This window comes from Amblyomma americanum, chromosome 4 (genome assembly GCF_052857255.1).
Source record: "Amblyomma americanum isolate KBUSLIRL-KWMA chromosome 4, ASM5285725v1, whole genome shotgun sequence".
NCBI lineage: Eukaryota > Metazoa > Arthropoda > Arachnida > Ixodida > Ixodidae > Amblyomma > Amblyomma americanum.
The window spans coordinates 161,512,886-161,538,533 of NC_135500.1; the positions used below are offsets into that span (position 1 = coordinate 161,512,886).

The window sequence follows — 25,648 nt, forward strand, 5'->3', positions numbered from 1 at the left end:
TGAGACTAATTCCGCTCAGGATAGTATTTTGTAGCTTAAAAACGAACTGATATTACAGTTACTTTAGTAGCGCAAGAAGCGAGGACCTGTGAAAGCTTCACGATTTATTGTTTTTTTTTTCTCTTGGTACGTCAAAACATTAACTGTCATCATAACCAGAGAACCGTTGGAGCTTCTTCCGCAAGAACCGGTCTGTTTACGATTCTTAGGAGCTCGCACGGGTACAAAGACAATTGTCCCCTTCATGTCACCTGTCCCCACGCCACTCGCCCTACATTCAAAAGCCATTGCATTTCCGCTTTCTTCTCGTCTGTCACGTTCCCCACCCCTTCGCCACTTCCGACCGGCGAAACTTCCGGAATGTGATTAATGGCGCAAATTCTGCAGAGCAGTGCCGCCGCATTCTAAATGGAAGCCGCTATATTCCAGAGTCCTCTGTGTTTGTTTCTAGTGCGTCATCCAGGTTTTACGAAACGTGTTTTTCTGTCGCGCTGTGATCGTTCTGAATGAAACTAAAACGAGAGAGGCCCTACGCAGAGAGGCGCATTGCGGTCCGGTAACACTGTGTCTTACCGATTCCATCTCAAAGTGGAAATGCTGACATAATGAGCAGTGACAACCAAAAGTATATGTGGTTAAAACATGCCAAGTTAAAAGCTGTACAATTATAAGAAAGACAATAAGAATGGTCAAATGAGATTCCTCAGACCAGCGTATGAATTACAAAGGCATGAAACATAAAAAGCTAGTTTCTATAACAGATGGGAATATCATTGCAGCCCCTCAACTCATTAATTTCGAGTGATGAGCGCGCATTAGTTATTCAGCTTTGACCCTTCCATGGAATATTGTACTCCAACTAAACACTTACAAAGCACATAAATTTATGTTGGCACCATGCTTACCATAAAACGACTTATATATTGTCTTCGAAGCTGTGGTAGGATGCTTGCTTCAAGGTGCAAGAACTTAAGAAAATGCGATCACATGTATGTTTCTGGTTATTTAGGTCCAGCTTCCGGGAAAGCTTTCCTGATGCACACTTTGCTCACCCTCACGCGTTTTGTGGATCCTTGCTATTTCTTTCTACATACCTGCGGTGGATTAGGGAAAGAGCTCTACCTGTCTCTGCAATTCGCAGGAACAAAGCTTTTATACTCGAACCTCCTGCAGAATATTTGTTCCTTGGCATTACTGGAATAAATCTGCACATGTGTGGCGTCAAACACAGCAGCGCAGCCGTATTTATTCGCCGCGCGACAGCACTTATCAGAAGAGGAATATCTTTTTTGCACTTTCGTAAAATGTGCTGTAATCATACAACAAATAGGGAGCAGATAAGGCGTTAATCATTACGCTCGAAAAGTTAAAGCACCTTAGCATCAGCTTCTGTGAACAGTTTTTTTTTTCTCACATTGAATTCTCTGTACAAAAAGGTACGACACGAGAAAGCCTTCAACTGTTTAACTCTTAAGCTTGTGTCATCCGCGGGAACGGTGGCGCGTTCATTTTACGTATGTTGCTCTCTATGACGCTTTAAGAGGTAAAGAAAGTGCGTGGACTACTGCTTACTGCCGCTGATATTATCGTAAGCGCAAATAAAATATGTCTGCCTTCCTTCGCAGCGCTTCGTCTTTGTGCTTTTTTGTACATATTTCTCTCATCACTTTCTAGGACATTTAAAAATCTAACACCTTTCCTTATACATTCTGATATTAAGGAGATGAGTCGTTCTGAATCCGCGCAAGTTACACAGTTTGTGCTATATTTCTAGTGAGAGACGGTCTACCACAGATCTTGATTTTTGTTCCTGTTATACACTCTGTTTTACCCAACAGTTGCCTTAAAAGAGTGCAGCAAAACGTGAATGTACATGCAGGATTAGCCTCAGAGTTGCAGGCCACTCTGAGGGTAATCCTGCATGTATATTCACAATAGCACCATCCAGGAGCGGAAGGCTACTTCTCTTACTCCTACCAAAAACATGCTAAGGGCAATGTTTTTAAGAAATTTTTTGGCTCTCAGACATTCTCAAGCACTTCTCTGACACAAAACTCAAAAGAAAGAACGAGGTTTTGTGATGAAGTTCTTAAAATTTTCATTTTCTTCCTTCTCGTATTCGCAGAAAACAAGAAAACAGAGCGGAGGAGACCAATATACCTAGAAAATTGTGATAGCAAAATGCTGTATTAAGAATTGTGAAACAAAAGAACGTTCATTGTACTACGTGAGGGTTCCTGCAACAATCGAACGAGGGTTGTAAAATTGGGCTTTTAAATTTTTGTGTTGTGCTGAAACACAGACCAGTAAGTTTACTTCCAAGAAGGAATCAGTGCAAAAATCAACTTTTCCTAAGATATCACATAGATGTAAAACAGAAACTTTTTAATATTGTTTAGAGCAACGTAATGATCGAGAGGAGTTCGGCCGCACTCGTTTGGTGTGATTATGTCACTAAAGAAAACAAGGATTCACTTGCAAAACCGGATACCAAGTCTAATTGCTGAGCCGAGCATAGGAATATGCTTGCCTATCGATGGTAATTACCTGCCGAAAATTGTAGCGAGAGCCACATTACGGTAGCCTTTCGAGCCTTCAGCGTGGCGGCGCCGCCACGCTGTCATGTGGTTTGTCACGTGGTGCGGAGCAGCTGCCGGCGGCGCGGACCACATGGTTCGTCACGTGGTTGGTCACGTGACCAAGTTCCACTCAGTCAGCTGTAGCTATCGCGTCACTCCAGGTTTAACCAGAGCTAAACCACCGCCAATTTTTTCATTGCCGATTGGTAGAAAAATTAATGTCACATTTCTTTTTATCCCTGCAATAGTTGTGAACAAGGTGTTATTTTAAGAGAAAAAAAATCGATTCTATTTAAATGTCTCTACTGAACAGAGTCTATTCGCGAATTAAATATTATTTGGAGTGGTGCTCTCTTCCTCTGCTGCTCGGTTTCATTGTTCATTTTTCTCGACGGATGTGCAGCTTCTTGAAAAATAGTATTCATGATTTCGTCATATTAGCGATACGTTAGAGCAGCAAATCTTTATTTCTCCATCGTGTAAAGAAATATTACAACGCCCTGACGTGTTGAAAAAAAGTCAGCTACCTGGATTCAGTTCACAAGCTCTGTACATATCTTCAGCCCTATCTCTTGCATCATACGTGTTCTTCCAAGTGCATTAGCATTGGTGGCCAGCTATAGTAAACACAACTTTTGTGAGTATAGACGGGTTTATTAGTTTACCTTGAACCGTTAGCTGAATGCTCGTCGAGTCTTCGCCAAACTCGTTCGCAGCTTGACAAGTGAACACTGCATTGTCCGATCGTTCGGCTTGCTGGATAGTTATCTTCGAAACAGTGACGTCACCGCTTCTATCCTCAACCCTGGAGTACCTGCGCGAAAGAAGAAAGAAACAGAGACCGAAGTAAGCAAAACCTATAAGTAAGGGCGTTGACTAACTCGTTGTCAAATTTCCTTGAGAATAACTGAATTAGGTATACTGTGGAAACACGGAATTTGCAGTTTTATCCTTGCCTACTACTATAGGCTGGAAGCACCCAGCGAGAGCAAATTGTGATGAATGTCAATATGGCTGTAATGGCAACACGGCTACGGTGTTTTCGCAGTTGCTTTTCTACTCTGACAGAAGCCAAGCTACTCGCTCCGGCGAAGCCTCTGTTCAGTCCGCCAGATTGGCCAATTTTTTGTAATATTTAATCTGGAAAGTCCAACAGGCTTTCCTGAGCTTTGTAACATCTGTAGAGAGAACTCCGTATGGCTGAACAGTTTAGATATAGGCTAGTCTGCATCGTCCTTCGGAAAGTGGGCTAATCTTGCTCGAAGTATAATAGGCACACTGTCTTCCATGGCGTGTGCTAACGGAGATAACGAAGATAACGCGGCACAGTTCCTCTTTTATCTTACCTTGATTTACCAAGTGGAAAAACAAAACATTCTAAGAATTTTATTTTTCTTTAAAGACCACATTTGGAACAACGGGCAATAACAAACCTGAGTATGAGGCTTATATTACCACTTTTATGTATGTCGCTCAAATATTATCCGCCTGCAACAATTAGTTTCTCTCAGCACATTGGTTTTAAAGGGGAAGAGTTAAGTATAAAAAATAATTTGTAATTCATTACTCAGCTGCTTAGATCTGAGGGTCCTTTTCTAGACGCAATATTTATTGAACTCGGGCTTCTAGACGAGCGCTTACGCTCAAAAGTGCTTAGGTCGCAGGAGGATTCTTGTAAGTGGTCAATCTTGAGTCATCCTCACCTGTGCTCCTTCAGCACATTGAGCGGAAGGTTGTTCTTCAGCCAGTGGAAACGAATGGGTGGGTCGCCTTGAGCTGGACAGGTCACTTCGGTGCTCTCGCCTCTCCTTACAGGGACCGTGGTGTATTTCCCGGCGAATCGAGGAGCACCTAGCAGTTAAAGAGGAATGAAAAATTTCGGCTGCTGAAGAGGGACGTCCACAAGAGAAATAATGCGATAACTACAGGGATGCCGCTACATGGGCCATCAGCATCATTGATATGTAATCATCACATTCCCTTTCTTTTTTTTTAGCGAAAGGGATGGTGCGTGTATGCTTTGGCTGGCACTGCTTAATATGGCGATAAGAGACGAACGAGACAGCATTGAACAAGACGGCAAACATCAGAAAGCACACACAAAAATGGCTACCCAACCAGGTACCTTCTTTGTTTTCCATTGACCTTGGTCTTTTCGATGTTTGGGCTTTGGTTGGACGAATTATGTCAGGGTATCTGCAAAGTTTGATTTATATCAGATTTGATTATTGCCACCATGAAAAATGGTACATTTTATGCTTTTATAACAGTAACGCAGATATTTTCCTCTTGGCTGTCTTCTGGCCAGTCACTACGCGAAGCGTGGTTTCCTACAGAACTGGGTCGGACCAGCCTTCTTAGCTGAAGGCTGGTGAGTGCGAATACATCAGAATGGGAGAACTATCTTCGTCTCCGTCAGAAATTCCTAATCTAAACTAGCGCATTCTACTATCGGACATGTAGCTGCGCCTTTTACGGCATTTTCGGGGACAACTTACTCCGCACAGTGAGCTGCAGCACGCGGCTGATTCCGGATCCGACGCCATTCGAGGCCTCGCAGAGGTAGAGTCCAGCGTCGCCAGGTTCCACGCTGCGTATGCTGAGCGTCCCGTTGACCAGAATGTGGATGTGAGAGTTGCTGATGATGGTGCGGAACTGAGATGCTGAGCTTCCTGGCTCTGGGCAAGAACCGACATTGCAGATCAAGTACGAAACAGTGCTCATTCGGGAAGTGCAGTAAAAAGACAAGCTCCTGTTTAGTGCGTATTTTTATCTTAATGCACCTCCTGCCACCTACAGTCATCCAAACACCTGTATAAAGCACTCGAGTGACGTGATCTGTTTTGCATTTATGACAATCAGTGCTGCATTCAGGCCCGATATAGGTCTGAAATACATCAGGAACCAAGCACCATACTATTGAATCTTCAGGCGCGATAACATAGTGTTTCGAACCACTAAGTCACTCTTAAATGACGCAAGTGTTCTGCCCGGTGCGCTGTTCCAGAGATCTGGACAGGTGTGTGGGCGGCTGTACCTCCAAGCTGTCTTCCATCGCACTGACCACTGAGCTTCAAGACCTGCAGGCAAGTTTCCTACTGCTTGACGCAGCACACTGAGATTTCTTTGAGGTTTTTACTTATCCCTTCGTCGACGCAGACACTACTTCTACGCCATGCTGCTTCTTCAGTGCATCCAGAAATAGTTTTGTTAGCATCAGCAGAGAAACAACACCGAACGTACTTACTGGCCAACCTGGTAGCATCCCTAGCGTGTAGCCTAATGCTGCTGTTCATTGGTGAAAAACAACTGACGTAAGTGTAAGATTCTGGCAAGTAAAAAAAATTAAACAGGCCCTACGACCACACCATTAAAATTGCCCTTTGATGCTGCGGAGGCATTTCTTGACGACGGTTTTGCAGATAGGTTGTTTTGTATAATTGCTGTACGTTTTCCCACTCGTTTGTACAAGAGTATAGCGTTGGTTGGTTAACATCCCTGTCTTTCTCTCCTCCTATTTTTCTATCTATAGCTTTGGTTGTTCTTGCGGACTAGCAATCGTCGCTAAGCGGTAGGAGGCAAAACATGAGCGAGTAAATGAATCGCTTAAAATACAGGCTCTAGTTTCTCCTTGCCATTTTTCCTTTTTTCATAAAGTTCTGCATAGAGAAAAGAAGAAATGAGGTAAAAGAGCCAAGCCGAGCTCCTCCAACAGTGAGCTTTCAGCTAGTGGGCGCGTTCTTAACTCGAATGATCGGTCGTGAGAACTGGGATAAAATGGGCACCTGCTGCTCGTCCGCGGTGCGGCGAACAAGCCTTCCATTTTGTGAAATTATATGTTGTTTCCTTTTTCTTTATATGATGGCTTGCTGGTGCACGTGCCGATAATTCTTTATTTAGACTATTGCTAGCCTCCTTCGAGAAGCTATTTATAGATCCGTTCATGAGCTACACGTTGTTCTTTTTTCGTCAAGCTTGTGAGCGTACATTGGTACGCGGCTTATTTTTAACCTATTTTTGAAAGAAAACGCGCTTTCACCAAACTAAATGAGATCGATAAACCAATATAGTGCACGCACATTTTTGTCATGAGTACGAAAAAAAAATGAATTTTCAATTTTGCTAGCAATTATTAATACAGCACCCCAAACTTTTCTGTAGCGCCCCTGTTATTCCTGTTCTTTTACCATTTGCGGTGAGTTCCTTCTTCGTCTTTTTTGTCTACCGCCGGAAAATACCAGCCATTACCAGTATGCAAGAATTCCATACTGTTGTATTTTATAAGGAAGGAGGGTATTCATTGTCTATAATATACTACCCAGCGCCGCCGCAGTGGCTGACTGGAAATGGGGCTCGGCTGCTGGCCCGAAAGACGCGGGTTCGATCCCGGGCTCGGTGGTCGAATTTCGATGCAGGCGAAATTCTAGAGGCCCGTGTACTGTGCGATGTCAGTGCACGTTAAAGAACCCCAGGTGGTCGAAATTTCCGGAGCCCTTCACTACGGCGCCTCTCATAGCCTGAGTCTCTTTGAGACGTTAAACCCCCCTAAACTACAGACCATACTGCCCACTAGTGGCTACGACAAGGAGCGAACTAAGGACAGGATATAGTTTGAAAGGTTGCCAGAAACCTCGAATAAATGTTACAACATTGAGGGCGATCCTGAGCCCTTATCAGAAAGCAGGAGCCTTAAGATGTCACATTCTAGAACGAGAAGCGCGCCCAGCGACGCGCACACTTGGCAGACAGACATAACGGTGTCGGTAGTTGTCGGCCGCACTTTACTGAAACGCACTGCGCACAATTTTTTTTTTTTGCTAACACAAACGCGGTTTGAGAAGCGGAATGACGGCTCACAAAACATACAAGCAGTGGAACCTTCTGCAGAGCAGTCGGTGTCAGCAATTAGTCCATCGAAGAGCATACAAGTGCCGCCAAATTTTAACTAAAATGAACACAGCAGCTTGGTAAGTACTGATTCTCACAAATTTCATTAAGTCTGTAAACTGTTGTAGGAAGAAATATTCTAGAAATTCTAAATACATAGATCTGCGAAAACCATAAATATCCCTACGCATTACGGCACACGATGAATATCTATTGCACTATTTATTAATCAGACATCACAGTTAAAGCTCGAGTATCAAAGCTAAAATCATCAAACGAAAATAAACTGTAAAGGTCAAAATACTGAATAAAAAATCGTAATTAAGAATGAACACGCATTTTATTTTTTCCAGTTAAACATACGAAATCTTTATTTTATTGTTACGGTTTTATGCACTGCACGCGTGCCACGTTGCAATATTAGTGCCACCAAGCACTTCATGAGGCAGATATCAATCCACCACATCAAGCTGCTTACACTTCAACATTCCTAACATTACGGCCGCACCCGTCTATGGCACACAAACTTCCGATCGAAGAGATCATGCACTCGCAGACGCCACACGAACACACACAAAGCTAGCTCGTAGTGGTAGGGAACAGTAAGATGCAGCGCCCACTGAGAATAAGTATGCGCTGAATCTCATTAAGAGTTCGCGCTTTACTGCCGCTCTCGGAAGCTAAGAGGCTTTCCCGGGCTAAGCGCAGCGTCGGCTCGAATGTCGAAGTCTGACGAATTACTTATAAACTCGAAATTAGGTTAAGTTCGAGGGGGGACAGGTTCCTCGCCAAACTTGCGTAGTTGTACACAAAGTAGCGCTTTCAGGGTAATCTCGTCGAATGCCTCCGTATCGTCCACGAGGCAGCGAGGGAGAAACCCGAGGCGGCAACGGCGAGATTGAGATGCCAGACACAGACTGCCTTGCTCCCACGCGCTTGGATGCGCTCCGCATCCGCTGAAACATCGGCATGCGGGATGACAGGAAGTAGAGGAGAGGTGGAAAGGTACGAGAGGGAGAGAGGAAGAGAGTGATTGCGTTCTTCGTGTGATGAACGCCTCAGCGAACCCGTACCAACCGTCTCGATATAGATTCGGAGTAACATGCGTTCGGCCGGAGGGAGCGATTGCGCGTAAGCGACGAGGATAGCACCGCGGAATCGAATAACGCGCTGTGTGGCCGGAAAGTGCTTGCAGTAATTTCCTTGAGCTGAAGCAGGCATCTCTCAATGTAATCTTGTTCCCGGCAGATATGTTTACTTGCTGTAGTTCAGCGAGAACGATGATCGGAACGTCATAGAGACAGATGAATAGGGGACGCCAGCGAGGTATCAACACTATTTCGGCAGTTTGTGCATCCATTGCGTAAACCAAGGCGTAATGAGGCGCAGAGCAGTGTTTACTCGCGCTCGGAGCTCTCAATACGAACGAATATATAAAAAAAGCTTTCTAATAATACAAAACAGCCTTGCTGCCGGCTTGCCCAAATCTATTTACATGTTTATGTTTTGGTGATTACTCAATATGTGAGGCGCTGACAGTTTTGAAAATACGGGAAATATTAGTTAGAAATTCAGGTGGACTCTCATTATTATTATATTTGTTAGAAGCCTGTAAATTAACTTTTATTCAATATGCAAATTAATTACTTCGGTCCAGCCCTTACGGAAAAGATTAAGTAAATAATGTTTGATCTCATGTCGCGCCATATGTGCTTATACTGAGTGGTATTTATTTGTAGGTCCTCTTTTTGAGAGAGAGGGGGGTAAACGTCCCTACGCGACTTAAGATAAGGGTTTGGTGTAGCGGAGGGCTCCGGATATTTTCGACCACCTAGGGTTGTTTAACGTGCAATGATATCACACAGTACACGGGTCTCAGGCATTTAGCCTCCATCGATATGCCGCCGCCGCGGCCGGGATCGGACCCGCTTCTTGCGGGTCTGCAGCCCAGCCCCATAAACGCTTGTCCACCACAGCGGATGGTTTTTAATACTCATTTTTGTGTAAAGCAGAGTGCCTTCCTCAGAAATGTTGAAATATATTACAGAATATAATTATCTTCATGCTGGGGTAGAAGGGGCTATTCCTTTCAGTCTATGACTAACATATATGAAAAAAAATATTTTTTTAGGGTATCCTTGGTATAAGCATGTAAAGCTGCTGAAACTGGGTAAAACAGGCATGAAAAATCTTAGAGAATCTTAGTAAATCTTATAAGCCAGCTACAACCAGGTGACAAAGCATCGGCTGAATGCATCGTATTAATTTTGAAACCTCCTACTCACACAATAGCTTCATCACAGGAATCAACGCATAGCGCTGAGGCAATACTGTGTGAAAGAATATTTAGGAGATGATGCTGGAAATTAATATTAAGAAGAACAACACAAAAAGAATACAAACAAGGCGATGACAGCTCTTCTGTTGTTACCACGACTGGAAACCAATTTACCACACATTCTAATGTAATTCTGTAACAGCAATACGACCATAACAATCAGTCTCCTCTGGCTGCCTGCCTATGCTGTTGTCAAGGGAAATGAGCTGATTAATCAACGTGCCCATGAAATTAACTTTAGGACGCACTTGATGCCATGGTTCATTCCAACGTCACTGGAAGACGTCGCAACATACAAAGTGCAAATAGCAAGGCGCTGTAAGAACACCAAGGAAAACAAAATATTTTTACCGGAATTCACCCGTCATTCTCCTCGGAACCAGAACATGTTCTTTGCCAAGTTCAAATTAACACTCTCCTCGGACTACTAATGTTTTACAACCTCAGATGTCGTAACACAGCTCACTGTCCGAACTGTCTGCAGATCAGGGCAGAGACAGAACACATACGGTACGCGTATAACAAAAAATAAGTTAATAAATAAGCACATGGCAGCCTGCGTAAGGAAGAGTAATATGGAGAAAATCGAGCATTCTCTAGAGAACAGAGGTAGCCTGTGAAGAGGAAACTAGGCATAGGTAAAAACCAGATGAATGCGCTAAGAGAAAAAGAGGGCAATGCCATTAGCAATATATATAGACGCTTAAAGTAGCTGAAGTGTTCTACAGCTACCTGTACAGTAGCCAATGTATTCAGATCGCTAATGAGAGAGGCAGTAGCGAACCCAAAATGGGACATCCCACCAGTAACGAAAGAGGAAGTAAGGAAAGCGTTAGGAATAATGCAAAAGCGGAAAGCAGCTGGTGAGGACCAGGCAACTGCAGATATCTTGAAGACGGAGGGAAGATCGTGCCAGAAAAACTAGCCATCCTCTATACGAAATGTCTTATGACCTAGATCGTACTAGAAGCTTGGAAGTATGCTATCATTCTCTTAATTCATGAGAAAGGAGATGTCAAGGACTTGCAAAATCACATATTTATCAGCTTACTGTCCGTTGCCTGCAATGTATTTAGTAAGGTAATCGCAAATAGAATCAAGACAACGTTAGACTTCAATTAATAAACCCCTATATATAGTGTATATTGACTGCGAGAAAGCATTTAACTCAGTGCAAACCTCAGCAGTCATGCAGGCACTGTGCAATCAGGGTGTACAAGAGTCTTACATGAAAATACGGGAAGATATCTACAGCGGCTTCAGACTTACCACAGTCCTTCATACAGCCACCAGTAAAAAAAATTCAATAAAAAAGGGTGTCAGACAGGGCGACACGATCTCGACAATGCTATTCACCGCCTCTTTGCAGGAGGTATTCCGAGGCCTGGATTAGGAACAGTTGTGGATAAGAGTAAATGAAGAATGCGTAAGTAATTTGCGATTCGCTGATGAAATTGCCTTGCTGAGTGACTCATCACTCAGGAGATGAGCTACAATGCATGATCAATGAGTTAGACAGGCAGAGGATGCAAAAAACGAAAGTAATGTTCAACAGTCTCGCGAGGGAACAGCAGTTCACAATTGGTAGCGAAGTGCTGCAAATGGCATGGGAATACTTCAGCTTTAGATAGGTAGTGGCCTCTTATCCTGGTCATTAGAGGGAAATAACAAGAAGAATAAAGAGTGGGGTGGAGCGCAAATGGCAGGTCCTCTAAGCTCATGAATGGCAGTTTGCTATTATTCTTCAAGGGAAAAGTATACAGCAGCCCTTATAGGTACTCACCTACGGGGCAGAAACATGGAGGCCAACGAAAAGGGTTCAGCTTAAAGACACGCAGCGAGCTACGGAAAGGAAAACGATAGGTATAACGTTAAGAGCCCGGAAACTTGTTGAGTGGGTGAGAGAACAAACGAAGTTTAATGACATCCTAGTCGAAATCAAGACGAAGAAATAGGCTTCGGCAGGGCATGTAATCGTAAGGCAAGATAGCTGCTGCTCTTTAAGGGCAACTGAGAGGTTTCCAAGGGAAAGTAAGTGTAGCAGGGGGCGGCAGAAGTTAAGGTGGGCGGATGAGATTAAAAAGTTTGCAGGAATAGGGTGGGCGCAGTAAGGATGATGATGATGATGACGATGATAATTATGATTGTGACAATGATAATGAATAAACACTGCCAGTACCTCCCCTTCTTTCTCTTCCCCTTCCAAATCCTTCCTTGGCTACTTGGATTCACTCGGGCTCGGCAGATGACCAACGGGTCATAGCGGAGCAACCGATCTTTTTCAGTAGGTCTTAGGCTGTCCTCAAATAGAATTTTTTCTCTTTCTTTTGTGCTGCTCTTTTTTTAGTCCACTAGCCTGCCAGCTGGATCTTTCTAAATCATGGCGTGCTGTTCTTTTTTTCTCCGCTCAGGTGTATTGAATCTACGGAAGTGAAGGGCCACACATGCTTACGCTGAATCCTCTAGCCAGGAAGTCCTATGATTAATTACCGTCGATGTGCAATCGTTTGTTTCGAAATGTTCAGAATCAACGTACGGACTCTTTTGAGGAAGGTCCTTGCAAGGCATTATTTGTACACGAATCCATCCACGCAGGTAGAAGCATACCCAGTTGCACTGACACGTCCACGGACTTTTTCTCGTCGCGTGAACATTAGCACACGCTCCCTTGAATACATGTTTAATAAACTGTTTGATGAATTTGTGGAGTTTTCGAGTGCAGCCACCAGGGTAACAGGAGGTAGCCAACAGCAGCCATGTTCGGAAGGACCTCTCTATGCCTAGAATGCCTGGAAAGTAAACGTGCAATGGACACTTCTTATTACCTGCGGCGCTCTTCCATCTGATGTGGGGCTGGGGAACACCACTAGCCTGGCAGTCGACGTACACCGAGCGCCCAGACACGGCTGTCGTGTCATTGGGTTCCAAGGTCCACGAAGGAGGCACTAGACACCAGAAAAAAATATGCAGCTTTTTACTTTTCCAGCGTTAAACATCGTTGTTCAGCTTCTTACGAAGCGAAGTGCCGCCTTCGGTAAGGTAAACGTGTTTATAAAATGGCTGCCTTCAGGTTCATTTTCTTAACACATAAAATAAGGGCATGAGAGATAAAGTTGTGCGCCGTAGGTCATCTCTAAAACTTTTTGAGTGTTGAGTGCCGTGAGAAAATGTAGCCTCGCTACCATACCGGGATATAAAATTCGCCAGATACCTCCTGTGCTTCCTGTAGAATTACATTTCCGTCAATATTGAAACCAAGCCAGGTTAAAAAATGAGCACGATAGTGTTATCGCATGTCCATGTTTCAGTCGATCTGGCTGTTCTCGCAGTTCCTAGGATCCTTCAAGATATTTCTGGTCTTAGCATCCAACCAAAGCGGCGAAGAAGGTCAACGTCGGAGTCTATGTGAAGGCATTATTCAAAAGGCCCCCATCAATAGGCTCACGAGAAAGGTAAGTGCAGTGAGCCGGTTAGTTACAGCAAGCCTATGTTATGCAATGTTTTGCTTTGCGCATTGCTACGTTCTAGAATAAGTCACAAAAAAGATTTCTCATGATTTTTTCTAGTCTTCGAATCTGTTTTTATTTTGCTTCAGAACTCGTTTTCTGTGTTGATTGGTGCTCCTATTGGCCTAGATAATTGAATATGCGCCGCAAAAAATATCTCCTCGCACTTTCTTAGAGGAAATGAAAGATTAACGTGAACACCGGGGAAAAGCCCCTTTACGCATTGCCGCTGGATCCTTCGGTGGGTAATAATACCAGTTATATCTTTTAAAACTCATTAATTCCGGCTTCGAAAGTGCTAACCACAAATTTTATTTTGTTTTTGGTTTTGGGCAGCGCTTTATTTGTTATAGCGGAAGCATAGCAATGATTAATGTTCAGGTAGAGTAAATAATTGAAGTAAAGCACACGAAAATGTTCAGCTTCAGGAAGAACAATGCTTATTTCGCCGAACACACGAAAGCCAGTGCAATCCATATGTGCTGCTATTTACTCTCCAAAGCATTTATTTGTGGCAGCACAAACCTTTGACGAGGAGCTCCGCAGAGTGTTCGGCAGACGCATATTGGTTGGTGGCTCTGCACGTGTAATTTCCGTTCTGACGCGACGAAAGGCGCTGCAGTGTGAGCGTCGAGACGAAGCCGCCCTCGGCCGACAGGATGGAGACGTCGGGTAGAGGGTACGCGCCGGGCACTAGTGGCTTTCCGTCACGCAGCCACTCGATGCGAATCGGAGGGTCACCAGCATGCACCAGGCATGTCAGGCCTGCGCGCACGCCTTCGTGCAGGTTTGCTTGAAAGTTGAACGGTGTTATCTGCGGCCCACCTGCAAGAGGAAAGACGAGACCGTTCAATACAAATTTCAGTTTCAAACGAGAGCGCGCTGTGCGGGGGGCAAATGTCAGTGCGGTCTTGTGCTGTGCGATATCAGTGTAGGTTAGAGTTGATGAGCGAAGAAAGTTGGGCAGGACGATATAAATTCATGGTAGACAACAAGGTGATGGAACAGACAAAGGAAGAAACTGAGCTCGTCCGTCTCGCTTCTTTCCTTCTGTGTTGCAATGCTCTGTTGTCTACCAGAGCCACAGGCGGACAAAAATAAATGATTAGCTCCACTCTATGGCGTGACTCCTAGGCGACTTGCACGCTGCCTCAGGACGGTAAACGTTTAACAGCGTATACCATTCCTGTGGTCAGTACGACGTCCATTCGATGGAACAAAACTTCCTTGTCTTTCATGTTTCCGAGATTTTATAAGGCAGAAGTTAAGCTTCGCAGTACAAATACAAAAGAGATATGTCTACTTCAAGTGTTCCTGTCTTGCTTCAGCCGCTTTTTTACAATAAAATATGGGGCTACCATTCAGCTCCAGCACATAGCGAGGTCGCAAAATGCAAAGAAAAATAAAAACATTATTGGGAACACTTGTTTCTAAGGCCAGCGAACTTTTCGTACTATATACAAACCACTTGAAAAGCGAGCACGCTGAATAAAACTTTGCGCAAAACATGGCTGAAAACAAGGCAGAGTTGCGAGTAACACAACCGCGAGCTCCACCCGAAATTCAGATCATAGACAGCTATGGGTGATTCAAGTAACTTTTTCCAACGTTTACACAATTTTCGATTCTTTTTTGCAGTGTGCACAACAAAATATAAATGACCACAATTTTTTTTAACGCATTTACCGAAAGATGCGGGCTCGACCCCGGCCGCGGCGGTCGAATTTCGATGGATGCGAAATTCTAGAGGCTCGTGTTCTGTGCGATGTCAGTGCACGTTAAATAACCCCAGATGATCGAGATTTCCGGAGCCCTTCGCTACGGCCTCCCTCACAGTCTTATCCGCTTTTGGACGTTAAGCCCTATAAACCATAAACCGTTTTAATGCATCTATACAAGACAACTGATTCCGTGTGCCCTTTTTACAGCCTATGATCACTAGAACGCTACGTTTGCAATTTCAGCACCTCAGAGCGAGGGTTGATCTTTACCGTGTATATTTTATGGCCAAGATTAATAAATGTCAAAGCATAAATGGCTCTCCTAATTTGATATCCGGTTGAATTTTCGTTGCTATGGTAACCGTCGCTAAACTTTTCCCCAGAAAAAATTTTGTCAAGAATTCCGGCACTGCTCGGGGCTGAAAATTCCTGCTCAGTGCGTAGAAGTGCAATCTATCCTTGGGGCGTTTATCGACAAAACGCCCCCACACCGTAACTAACGTGATCATTACGGGAGCACTTTCCACGATTGAAATCCGCCTCCAGCTATCTTTTTTTGCTCTTCATTAATTATTGATTCTTCCTGCTGCCTTGTCGGGTTACGATTATGGTGACGCCCTTAAATGCCTTTCTCATCTTTGCATACTGATAGGTCAAAGAGCTTCCAATCCCTGTGAAACGGTGGTGAAAGAGGGTGAGTTTCAATTTTGTGTTGCCCGAGATACGCAGTATGAAGAAATTTTTCCAGACCACTTCGCTGAACACTTGCAGGGCGAATCATCTCAAAACGCTGCAATTTGTGGCTCCAAAACACTAACAGCGCTAAAACAACAAGTCCAAAGATACTAATGATTACTTCCAGCAGGCTACTGCAATGAATACGGATAATTTCCTTGGAGAGCATTGCCACGTGTCCTGCAGTTTAAGGGAGTTCACAGTATTGCATAATGATCTGAAAATAGAAAAACACGGCTTCCTGTCGGTTTTAGAATTTATAGTTTTGCAGCTCTTAGAACTGCACGCAGGCTTTGAAGCTCGCTGCAGCACAGCGCCAGCCTCAAATAACGGTTTCATTTCAACTGCGTTCTATTTTTGTCTACATTTATCATTAGCTGCAGAGATGCTGCCCACATATACTTTCGTCGCCCTTGGCTCGAGACAAGTTATGTTGGGAATGAATACGAGTAACTAGAATAAAAACAAAAATAGAAATAGATTCGAAACATAATCATGCATTGCAGTAGCCATTCACCATGGTTTCACTTCGATCACCACGGCTTACTTAGATGCATCGAAATTTTTTAACATGGGTGTTTTTCGCATTCTGTTCCCATCTAAATTCGGCTGTTGTGGTTAAGGTGTACGCGCAATCTCCAGGACAGTAGCAGAACACTAAAGACACTCATACACTGCGTTAAAATATTCAGCACAGTTTAAGCTGTAGGCAACAATGATTGCACAAAATATCTTTGCGTCTGCATTTTTTGTTGGCAGGACAATTATTACAGATTAGTACGTAGGTCATGGTATAATTTTGTTCATTCCTTATTCCGGATATACCATAAGAACAGCAACAAACTTACCATATATACCAGCTCAGCCATGCTTTAGGCCTTTACTACTTCCTTTGTATATCATATCTTGTCGATTCTGGATTACTGCTGCTGTAACCATCCAGGCGGTCAAATATTTTTGTTCTCAAAAGACGCTACACTCTAGAATCCAGCATTCTTCCGCGCAGAGCCGAGGTTCAGCCAGGCGTTGAGTGTTCGTGGGGCTGATTATTGCAAGAGAGTCGGACTCATAAATGCTGCCATGTTAAGTCAGCTCATAAGTTTGTGCTGAGAACTGTACCTACCAGGCAGCGCCACATTCAGGACATCAATGCATACACCACCGTAATAACTGTGTTTTACCCAATAATTCTCTAACTTTTGGAAAGCTTTGTCACTGCAAAGCAATGCAACAAAGAAAACAGTACAAATTGGGGTGGCTGATGCATTCGCTGTGTCCCTTTAAATAATAAACTGCAATATATTAGTGAAAGTTAATATACAAGGCGACTCACTGCGTACGTGCAGGGTCAGTGTTCGATGAACCACCTGGGAGTCCGGTCCATGTACCGTGCATGTATACTGTCCCTGATCGTGTTCCCGGTCAGTGCCCTGAATCTGCAGGGTGCCGTTGGGAAACACAGACTGGCGCTGGTTCAGGGGAAGCCTCCGGCCATCTTGGTTGTTTTGCGAAAAGACAAAAAATATATAAGGTTCAAGGTGTTTCATCATACACGCCACTGATTTTACTATTTAATCAATTATATGTTATTAATCCTTTCTACGCATGCATATATATATATATATATATATATATATATATATATATATATATATATATATATATATATATATATATATATATATATATATATATATATATATATATATAATCAGTTTCTTAGTTTCCTCAAAGACCGCTCCGGTGATCGTTCGGTTTAATTTGCAGCCAAAAATCCATATCTTGCTTGAGCCCCAAACACCGACCAAAACACTGCAGTGTAAAGATGCCACTTCTACTGAGGCTAAAAACAAAAACTCCGCATATGGATCTGACGAAAACATATGCACTGAAAAAAAAACAGTTAGGCTTAGTATTTACTACCTTAAATATCTAACGCGCTAAAAGAATGGGGCACACAGAACTGTCAGCTCGCACTGACCTTTCTCCCAGTAGACGTGCCCGAATGGATAGCCGCCGAACGGGCACTGGACCGAGAACGTACCCCCGGCCAGCGCCGACAGGTTGCCCAGAGACCGTACAAACACCGAGCCGTACACATTGATGCGAGCCGAGTGCGACGCCGCTCCAGCATAGTTGGACGCCTCGCACGAGTACGAGCCACCGTCTTGTACCTCCGTCGAAGAAATGGACAGCGTACTGGTAACCTCGGCTGCACTACCACCAGTGCCGGCGTCTGGACCATTCGCTCGGACTCGGACGCGACCGTGACGAGAGTCGAGAGGCCACGCCCCATCCAGCATCCACGTGATTCGCGGTGGGGGGTCTCCAGAGGCAACGCAGCGTAGAGATACCGCTTTCCCAGGTCTCACAGTGGTCTCTTCGAAAGTTGACTTCAATTTTGGTGCTTGGTCTGAAAATTCAAAATATAGCAACAGAAAAGTGCACAGTAGATTAGGTAATATTCTTTGCGGTCCATAAATTGTGCTTGTTAGCCTATATATGAGTAGTTACCCAACAGCTTTTTAGAAGTTTTGCCACAATTTATATTAGCTCGAAGAAAAAAAGAAGAAAAACTGAATAAATGAGCAATCCAACTATCAACACGTACAACAAGGACGAGCGCTCGTTCTTCTGGTGCGTGTGTCTTTTTCGTCTTGGTCTTTATTCTCCCATGTCGGATCAAGGTTTTTCGGGAATTCTGAAGCAAAAGTATTTGTGCCTTGAAACCAACCAACAGTGTTAGTACTGATGACGCTTACTCATTTTCATAGCCATCTACTCGAACTTGAGTCTGTCCGTGCTTCAAAAGCATGGAATGTTTTTCTCTCTGCCAACGCAAGCATCTCGCTAGGAACACACTGGAGCGCTAAACTAAAGCAGAGCTCGCTAATAGTATTTAGACAGTTACGCAAGAAACGCACTTGCCAAGAACGCACCTGGGCAAGTACTTTAAAGGAAATATATGACGAAAACGTTCAAAACTCATGGTCAAAAACTTACTATTCCTCTAGCGCGTCCTCTCGCTGGTCACTCTACATCATCATAATTTTTGAAAGAACATAGCGGAAATCTAACTTAACTCTAGCACAACCACAAGTTGTTTTGCTGAAAAAAGCTTCAGCAAAACAGCAATTATAAACAAATAAATTAAGTAAACGGCAAAACATCTATATTTTCTGTGAAACCACTGAACTGAAATTCCTGAAATCAGCAAGGTAATTGCGATATATATTGACCAAAAAAACACTACGTTCACTCCAGTTTCATCATCAACATCATCATCCTCATCAGCCTTACTACACCCACTGCAGGGCAAAGGCCTCTCCCATGTCTCTCCAATTAACCCTATCCTTTGCCAGCTGCATCCACCCTTTGCCTGCAAACTTCTTAATCTCATCCGCCCACCTAACTTTCTGCCGCCCCCAGCTACGCTTACTTTCTCTTGGAATCCACTCCGTTACCCTTAAGGACCAGCGGTTATCTTGCCTTCGCATTACATGCCCTGCCCAAGCCCATTTCTTTCTCTTGATTTCGATTAGGATGCCATTAACCCGTGTTTGTTCCCTCACCCACTCTGCCCGCTTCCGATCTCTTAACGTTACACCTATCATTTTTCTTTCCATGGCTCGCTGCGTTGTCCTTAACTTAAGCTGAACTCTTTTCGTTAGCCTCCACGTTTCTGCGCCGTAGGTGAGTACCGGTAAGATTATGCTGTTGTACACTTTCCTCTTGAGGGAAATAGGTAAACTGCCACTCATGATCTGCGAGAATTTGCCATATGCGCTCCACCCCATTCTTATCCTTCTAGTTATCTCCCTCTCATAATCCGGATCAGCTGTCACTACCTGCCCTAAGTAGACGTATTCCGTCACTATTTTTAGGCGCTCGCTGCCAATTGTAAACTGTTGTTCCCTTGCTAGGCTGTTGAACATTACCTTGGTTTTCTGCATGTTAATTTTTAGACCCATCGATCTGCTCTGCCTGTCTAACTCATTGATCATGATTTGCAGTTAACCTCCTGAGTGACTAAGCAAGGCAATGTCATCAGCAAATCGCAGATTATTTAGGTATTCTCCATTTATTCTTATTCCCAACTGTTCCCAATTCAGGCCTCGAAATACCTCCTGTAAACATGCGGTGAACAGCATTGGCGAGATCGTGTCTCCTTGCCTGATGCCCTTCCTTATTGGAATTTTATTGCTGACTTTATGGAGGACTATAGTAGCTGTGCAGTTGCTATATATATCTTCCAGTATTTGGACATAAGGCTCTTCTACCCCCTGATTACGCAATGCCTGTATGACTGCTGAGGTTTAACTGAGTCGAATGCTTTCTCGAAAATCAATGAACGCTATATATAGAGGTTGGTTATATTCTGCGCATTTCTCTATCACCTGATTGATAGTGTGAATGTGATCTATTGTGGAATATCCTTTACGAAAGCCTGCCTGATCATTTGGTTGATTAAAGTCTAACGTTGCCCTGACTCTATTAGCGATTACCTTAGTAAATACTTTGTAGGCAACGGATAGTAAGCTGATCGGCCTGTAATTTTTCAAGTCCTTGTCGTCTCCCTTCTTATGAATTAAGATAATGTTTGCATTCTTCTAAGCTTCTGGTACAGTCGAGGTCATAAGGCATTGCGTATACAGGGTGGCTAGTTTTTCAAGCACGATGTCCCTTCCATCCTTCAACAGATCTGCTGTTACCTGATCTTACCCAACTGCTTTTCCCCTTTTCATTGCTTCTAAGGCTTTCTTTACATCATCTTTCGTTACTGGCGGGATGACGCATTGCTGTGCACTGCTGTCGTTCTCATTAGCGCTCTGATTACATTGGCTACTGTACAGGTCTGTGTATAACTCTTCGGCTACGTTAACTATCTTATCCATATTGTTAATGACATTGTCCTGCTTGTCTCTTAATGCATACATCTGGTTTTTACCTATGCCTAGTTTCCTCTTCACTGTTTTTAGACTACCTCCGTTCTTTATAGCATGCTCGATTCTCTCCATATTAAACTTCCTTATGTCGGCTACCTTGCGCTTATTTATTAACTTTGATATCTCCGTTAGTTCTATTCTATCGGTAGGGTTAGATGCCCTCATGTTTTGGCACTTCTTAATCAGATCTTTCGTCACCGGAGATAGCTTCCCGGTATCCTTTCGAACTGTCCTACCGCCTACTTCTACTGCGCACTCCGGAATTATTGATGTCAGATTATCGTGCATGGAATGAAGATCAAGATCATCTTCCTCAGTTAAAGCCGAATATCGATTTTGCAGCGCTATCCTAAACTCCTGTGCTTTCCCTCTTACGGCTAACTCGTTAATGGTCTTCCTCTTCACTAGCTTCTTCCGTTCCCTCTTCAAGTTTAAGCTAATTCTAGACCTTACCATTCCGTGGTCGCTACAACGCACCTTTCCGAGGACGGCCACATCCTGAATGATGCCAGATTTAGCACATAGTATGAAGTCGATTTCATTTTTAATCTCACCATTGGGGCTCTTCCAGGCCCATTTCCTGTTTTCTCGTTTGCGGAAGAAGGTATTCATGATCCGTAAATTATTTCTATCCGCGAATTCGACTAATAACTCTCCCCTGCTATTTCTAGAGCCTATCCCATAGTCACCTACCGCGTGGTCGTCAGCATGCTTCTTGCCCACCTTCGCATTGAAGTCGCCCATCAGTACAGTGTACTGCGATTTTACTTCATTCATTGCCGATTCTACGTCCTCATAGAAACTTTCAACGGTCTGGTCATCATAGCTGGATGTGGGTGCGTAGGCCTGCACCACTTTCAGCTTATACCTCCTACTCAGCCTAATTACTATAGCTGCTACCCTCTCTTTAATACTGTAGAACTCCTCTACGTTGCCAGCTATATCCTTATTAATGAGGAATCCCACACCTAGTTCTCGTCTATCCTCTAACCCGCGATAGCACAGTATGTGTCCGTCCTTTAGTACTGTATACGCCTGACCTGTCCTCCTAACTTCGCTAAGCCCTATCACATCCCATTTAATTCCCGCTAGTTCCTCAAACAGCACTGCTAGGCTAGCCTCACTAGCTAAAGTTCTAGCGCTAAACGTTGCCAGGTTCAGATTCCAATGGCGGCCTGTCCGGAGCCAGAGATTCTTAGCACCCTCCGCTGCGTCACAGGTCTGACCGCCGCCGTGGTCAGTTGCTCTGCAGCCGCTGGGGACTGAGGGCCGAGGGTTAATTGGTTTGATCATAGAAGGTTGTGGCCAAGTACTACACCAGAGTGGCCAAATCCTGCTCACTCCAGTTTATTACGCCGAAAATGTGCTTCTGGTGGATGTAGTCTCTTGTAGTCATGTGTTTAGTGTTTTGTAACTACGTTTAACAATACAGGTCGCATTTTCAATTAGGTAAACAAACGACAGATTCGCGAACACAGAACACTTCTTTAAGTATACAAGAGATTACCCACCGACGAAAAGAATAGCATGAAAAATTTATTGCGTGCACCGCGTGGTCCGTATCAAATACTTACGATCACTCAACAAAACAAAAAATATAGTAATACCTTCTCCACGCTTATACGGCTAAAAGCGCACTGGTTGCGTTGCCTCTCTAAGCTAGTAATAGTCACAAATCAGGAACAAGCAAAAGAAGTCATAACAGCGAGGAAGAGGCGATCCTTCTAAATGAAAACAAATGATTCCAGCTATCTCTGAAAGTATCCGGACTTCAGAGAGGTCATGCATCCCTGCTAGCAAGCACTAAAAGCGCACTTACGACACCATCCCATCTCCTAAAGCATGCTTTTATCTAAGCGCGATTGCTGATGGTGCTAGAGTGGCGTTGCGTCACGTATTTTTACTTTTGATGCCAGATTTATCTCTGCAGCCTCGTTTGCCTCTAGAAAGGCGCTGCACCAACATTGAGGGAACAAGTCGAAGCAATCTTCGCAATCATGTCAGTTACTCACATGGTCGTCAGTTGTCACGGGACGGCTAGAAAGGTCAACTACGATGCACACCCTCAATGGCTGAAGCAGTGCACTTTTAAACATCGGTGGCGAAATATTTAAGGGGCTAAGATTATTATAGCGCTCGCAGCATTTAGTTTTTTTGTACTTGGGGTCGTTCTGAATAAACGTACCGCGAACGTTCACCAGAGAAAGAGCAGCAAAAAGCAACATCGATCCAAGCTTCAAGCCGAGTTTGTGTGTGACATATTTTTATTTTTGTTATTCGCAACGAGCGGGCTTGCGTCGCGACATCTTCAGCACGCGCTTTTCTGGAAGGAATGCGTTTTGAATTCGTTTCAAACAGAGTACTTCTTCCAAGACGGCTTGTACCACGAAGACCGCGATCGAAATGAGAGATGACAAGCGCTTGCCCCTTGACATGAAATGTAGATGAGGCCATGTACTGGCATTCATTCCCGCCCTGACTGCCTTTTCTTTTTATGCCCGGAGGCAGGGACTGCACTCTGGCGTAGTCATCTTTTCAGGACAATTCCTAACCAGAAGTTCCTATGATTCTCAAGTGACACTTAGTTCCTACTTTAGGTGGAGAGGAATAGTTTTTATCGCGTCGTTGTTCACCGATAACAGATACTTCAAAATACAGGAAAATAAGAGTGAACCATCCCAAGGCATTTGTGCTGGCAGTAAAAATGCTTCTTTTAATTGCTGGTACATGTTAACAATATAGGTCTAAGGAAGTAGAAGAAATCCATTTAAGTTCTGGAAAATATAGAAACCGGCTAGCCAAGAAAACAATAAACCACGCATGGTTTCGAAGTAATCACTATACTCTATGGATTACCGCAGACACTTAACGATCATTATTTGGCGGCAAAGAAATTGACTGAAACAGAGTCAATAAAAAAATGTCTGTTTTTGCAACATTCGATTCAGAGCGAAAGCATGAGTTTTTCTTCAGCAAAAACTCTTTTTCTCATTATGCATGCACGAATGACAGAACTGCGGCACACAGTAATGACCGACTCAATTTTCTATCTTTTCTTAGCGGACACGCAAAGTACTATTTTGCTCGCGGCAGAACCTACGGATTAGTGCAGCGTACAAGATGACGATGAGCGAGCAGTTCCAGCGGGAGAAACTCTCGCACTAGGCCAGCTGCGGATGCACCAGAGACGGTTTTGCTCGGGCCAGAACCACCCCATTAGTGCCGCGCAGAAAACGACGATGAGCGGGTAGTGCCGAGGAAAGGATCGCTCGCGCTAGGCGGAGCTGCGCAGAAGACGTCGATGAGGAGCGCTCACGTTAACCACTAACCACATACGCGCAGTAGACGATTTTGGTAGCCTCTGAGCGCCCGGATTTGGGTGTTCGCTCTAATAAAATTCCCGTTAAGAGCAGCAATGCTTGCATACCTACTGTGAATGCAACCTGCAATATTACCGACAAGGCCGATGAGCGCCATAGTAGCTGTTCTGTCAATTCGCCATGCTTAGCGTTGCGAGCGGTATGATTGCAAATACGGCTCTTTTGCGACTAAAGGATACAAAATCAAACTTCCGGAAATACTGAAAGCTAAAGTGTAAAAGTCTCAGAAGCAGATCGAGTTGGGCGACTTAATAATGCATCATTATACTTTGTCACCTTTTGGTATTTGTGTTTCTATTTTTTGCGCTGTTTTTTCATAAATGAATATTGGTGATGACACCGCTACTAGCCTGAACATAGTATTTTAAAATATATTAGTTTGCAGGTTTTAATATCCAAATAAGTGAAGCATTTTTCTACTGCAATTATAACATTCTCGTTCAAACATGTCATAGCGATGTGTGAGAGGTCAGAGAGCTCATTGATCTTAATAGTAGGAAGGCAACATGTCGGACGTCGAAAAGATATGTCGTAATCAGAGATTTACAGTAGATTTAAGGCAAATACTGAAAATGGCAAACAGGAGCCTACATTGGTGATGAAATCAGGTGCAGGTATTTCGGCGGCACAGGTCCTTGGAGAGTCCCGAGCCGAAAAATGTTTTAGCCATGAGAAATCTAGCCTGCAAGCTTTATTTATTAAGTGCCTTTCTCCGTCGGCGAACAGTAATCACAAGATTCCACAAAACAGCACCAAATTATTTCGCGGACATTCCGCTAAATATTTCTAGAATAAATCAAATAATATAACTCCTGCTATTTAAAAAAAATGACCTTGTTTGAAGTAAATAGCTGTGGTACAACCCGGCTGAACCTAGTAAGACAAGCGAAAACTCTGTTTAGGTAAGCAGACCAGGGTAAGCACACACCACACGCTTTTATACAGCGAACTGCGGGTCACGCGATTTCCGGCAGTTTCCAGAGTGCCGTCTGCTCCGCATACGCAGTTGTGGCGAGTCGCAGCGAACCACGTGATTCGATAGTTGCGAGGCGGGCGAGCGCCTTCGGCTGAAAGCGCGCGCAGCTGTGGCGAGGCGTGGTGAGTCACGTGGCATGACGTCATAGCCAAGTCTCTTCTCCTGCTAGTTTGAAGGTCAAATTTCATATCCACATGACCTTGAGTTTTTCACGAGAGGAGTGGGGCTTTCGCTTTAAAAACCACTTAGCAAGAAGGCACCAGACACGTAGCGTGCCCTGTACTCACCTCCAACGATGAGTTCCGCAGCGGCTTGAACGGTGCGTTTTGGCGACAGCCGCACGAAGCACTGGTACATTCCTTGGTCCTGGCGCCGGATCGACGGCAGGTGCAGCACGCGAGACCGACCTGCTCCTGCCACCTGCGGCGCCGGAAGCACCCGGTGTCCGTTGTGGCGCCACTCGAGGCTCGTGTCGTCCAGCAGGCCCCAGTCGAGGCCCGAGGCGTTGCAGCGAAAGGCGGCCGCGTGGCCCACCTCGGCACGGACGTGGCCAGGGCTGACCGTCACCCAGGGCTTTGCT

The 25,648-nt window shown here is 44.3% G+C and overlaps 1 protein-coding gene across 2 annotated transcripts in view; it reads right to left on the bottom strand.

The window, feature by feature from the left end:
* Positions 1 to 25,648, bottom strand: part of LOC144128603 (cell adhesion molecule Dscam1-like) — a 239,036-nt gene that overhangs the window by 33,971 nt on the left and 179,417 nt on the right. For both annotated transcript variants that reach the window (XR_013313807.1, XM_077662134.1), the window contains exons 7-14: positions 25,356 to 25,646; positions 17,748 to 18,179; positions 17,100 to 17,261; positions 13,836 to 14,135; positions 12,630 to 12,749; positions 5,078 to 5,257; positions 4,283 to 4,430; positions 3,245 to 3,393 (exon numbers count right to left, since the gene is read on the bottom strand). Coding sequence is in view for 1 of the 2 variants with exons in the window: in XM_077662134.1 (XP_077518260.1) it covers positions 3,245 to 3,393; positions 4,283 to 4,430; positions 5,078 to 5,257; positions 12,630 to 12,749; positions 13,836 to 14,135; positions 17,100 to 17,261; positions 17,748 to 18,179; positions 25,356 to 25,646 (1,782 nt within the window). In the remaining variant the exon portion in view is untranslated. The remainder of the gene's footprint in view (positions 1 to 3,244; positions 3,394 to 4,282; positions 4,431 to 5,077; positions 5,258 to 12,629; positions 12,750 to 13,835; positions 14,136 to 17,099; positions 17,262 to 17,747; positions 18,180 to 25,355; positions 25,647 to 25,648) is intronic.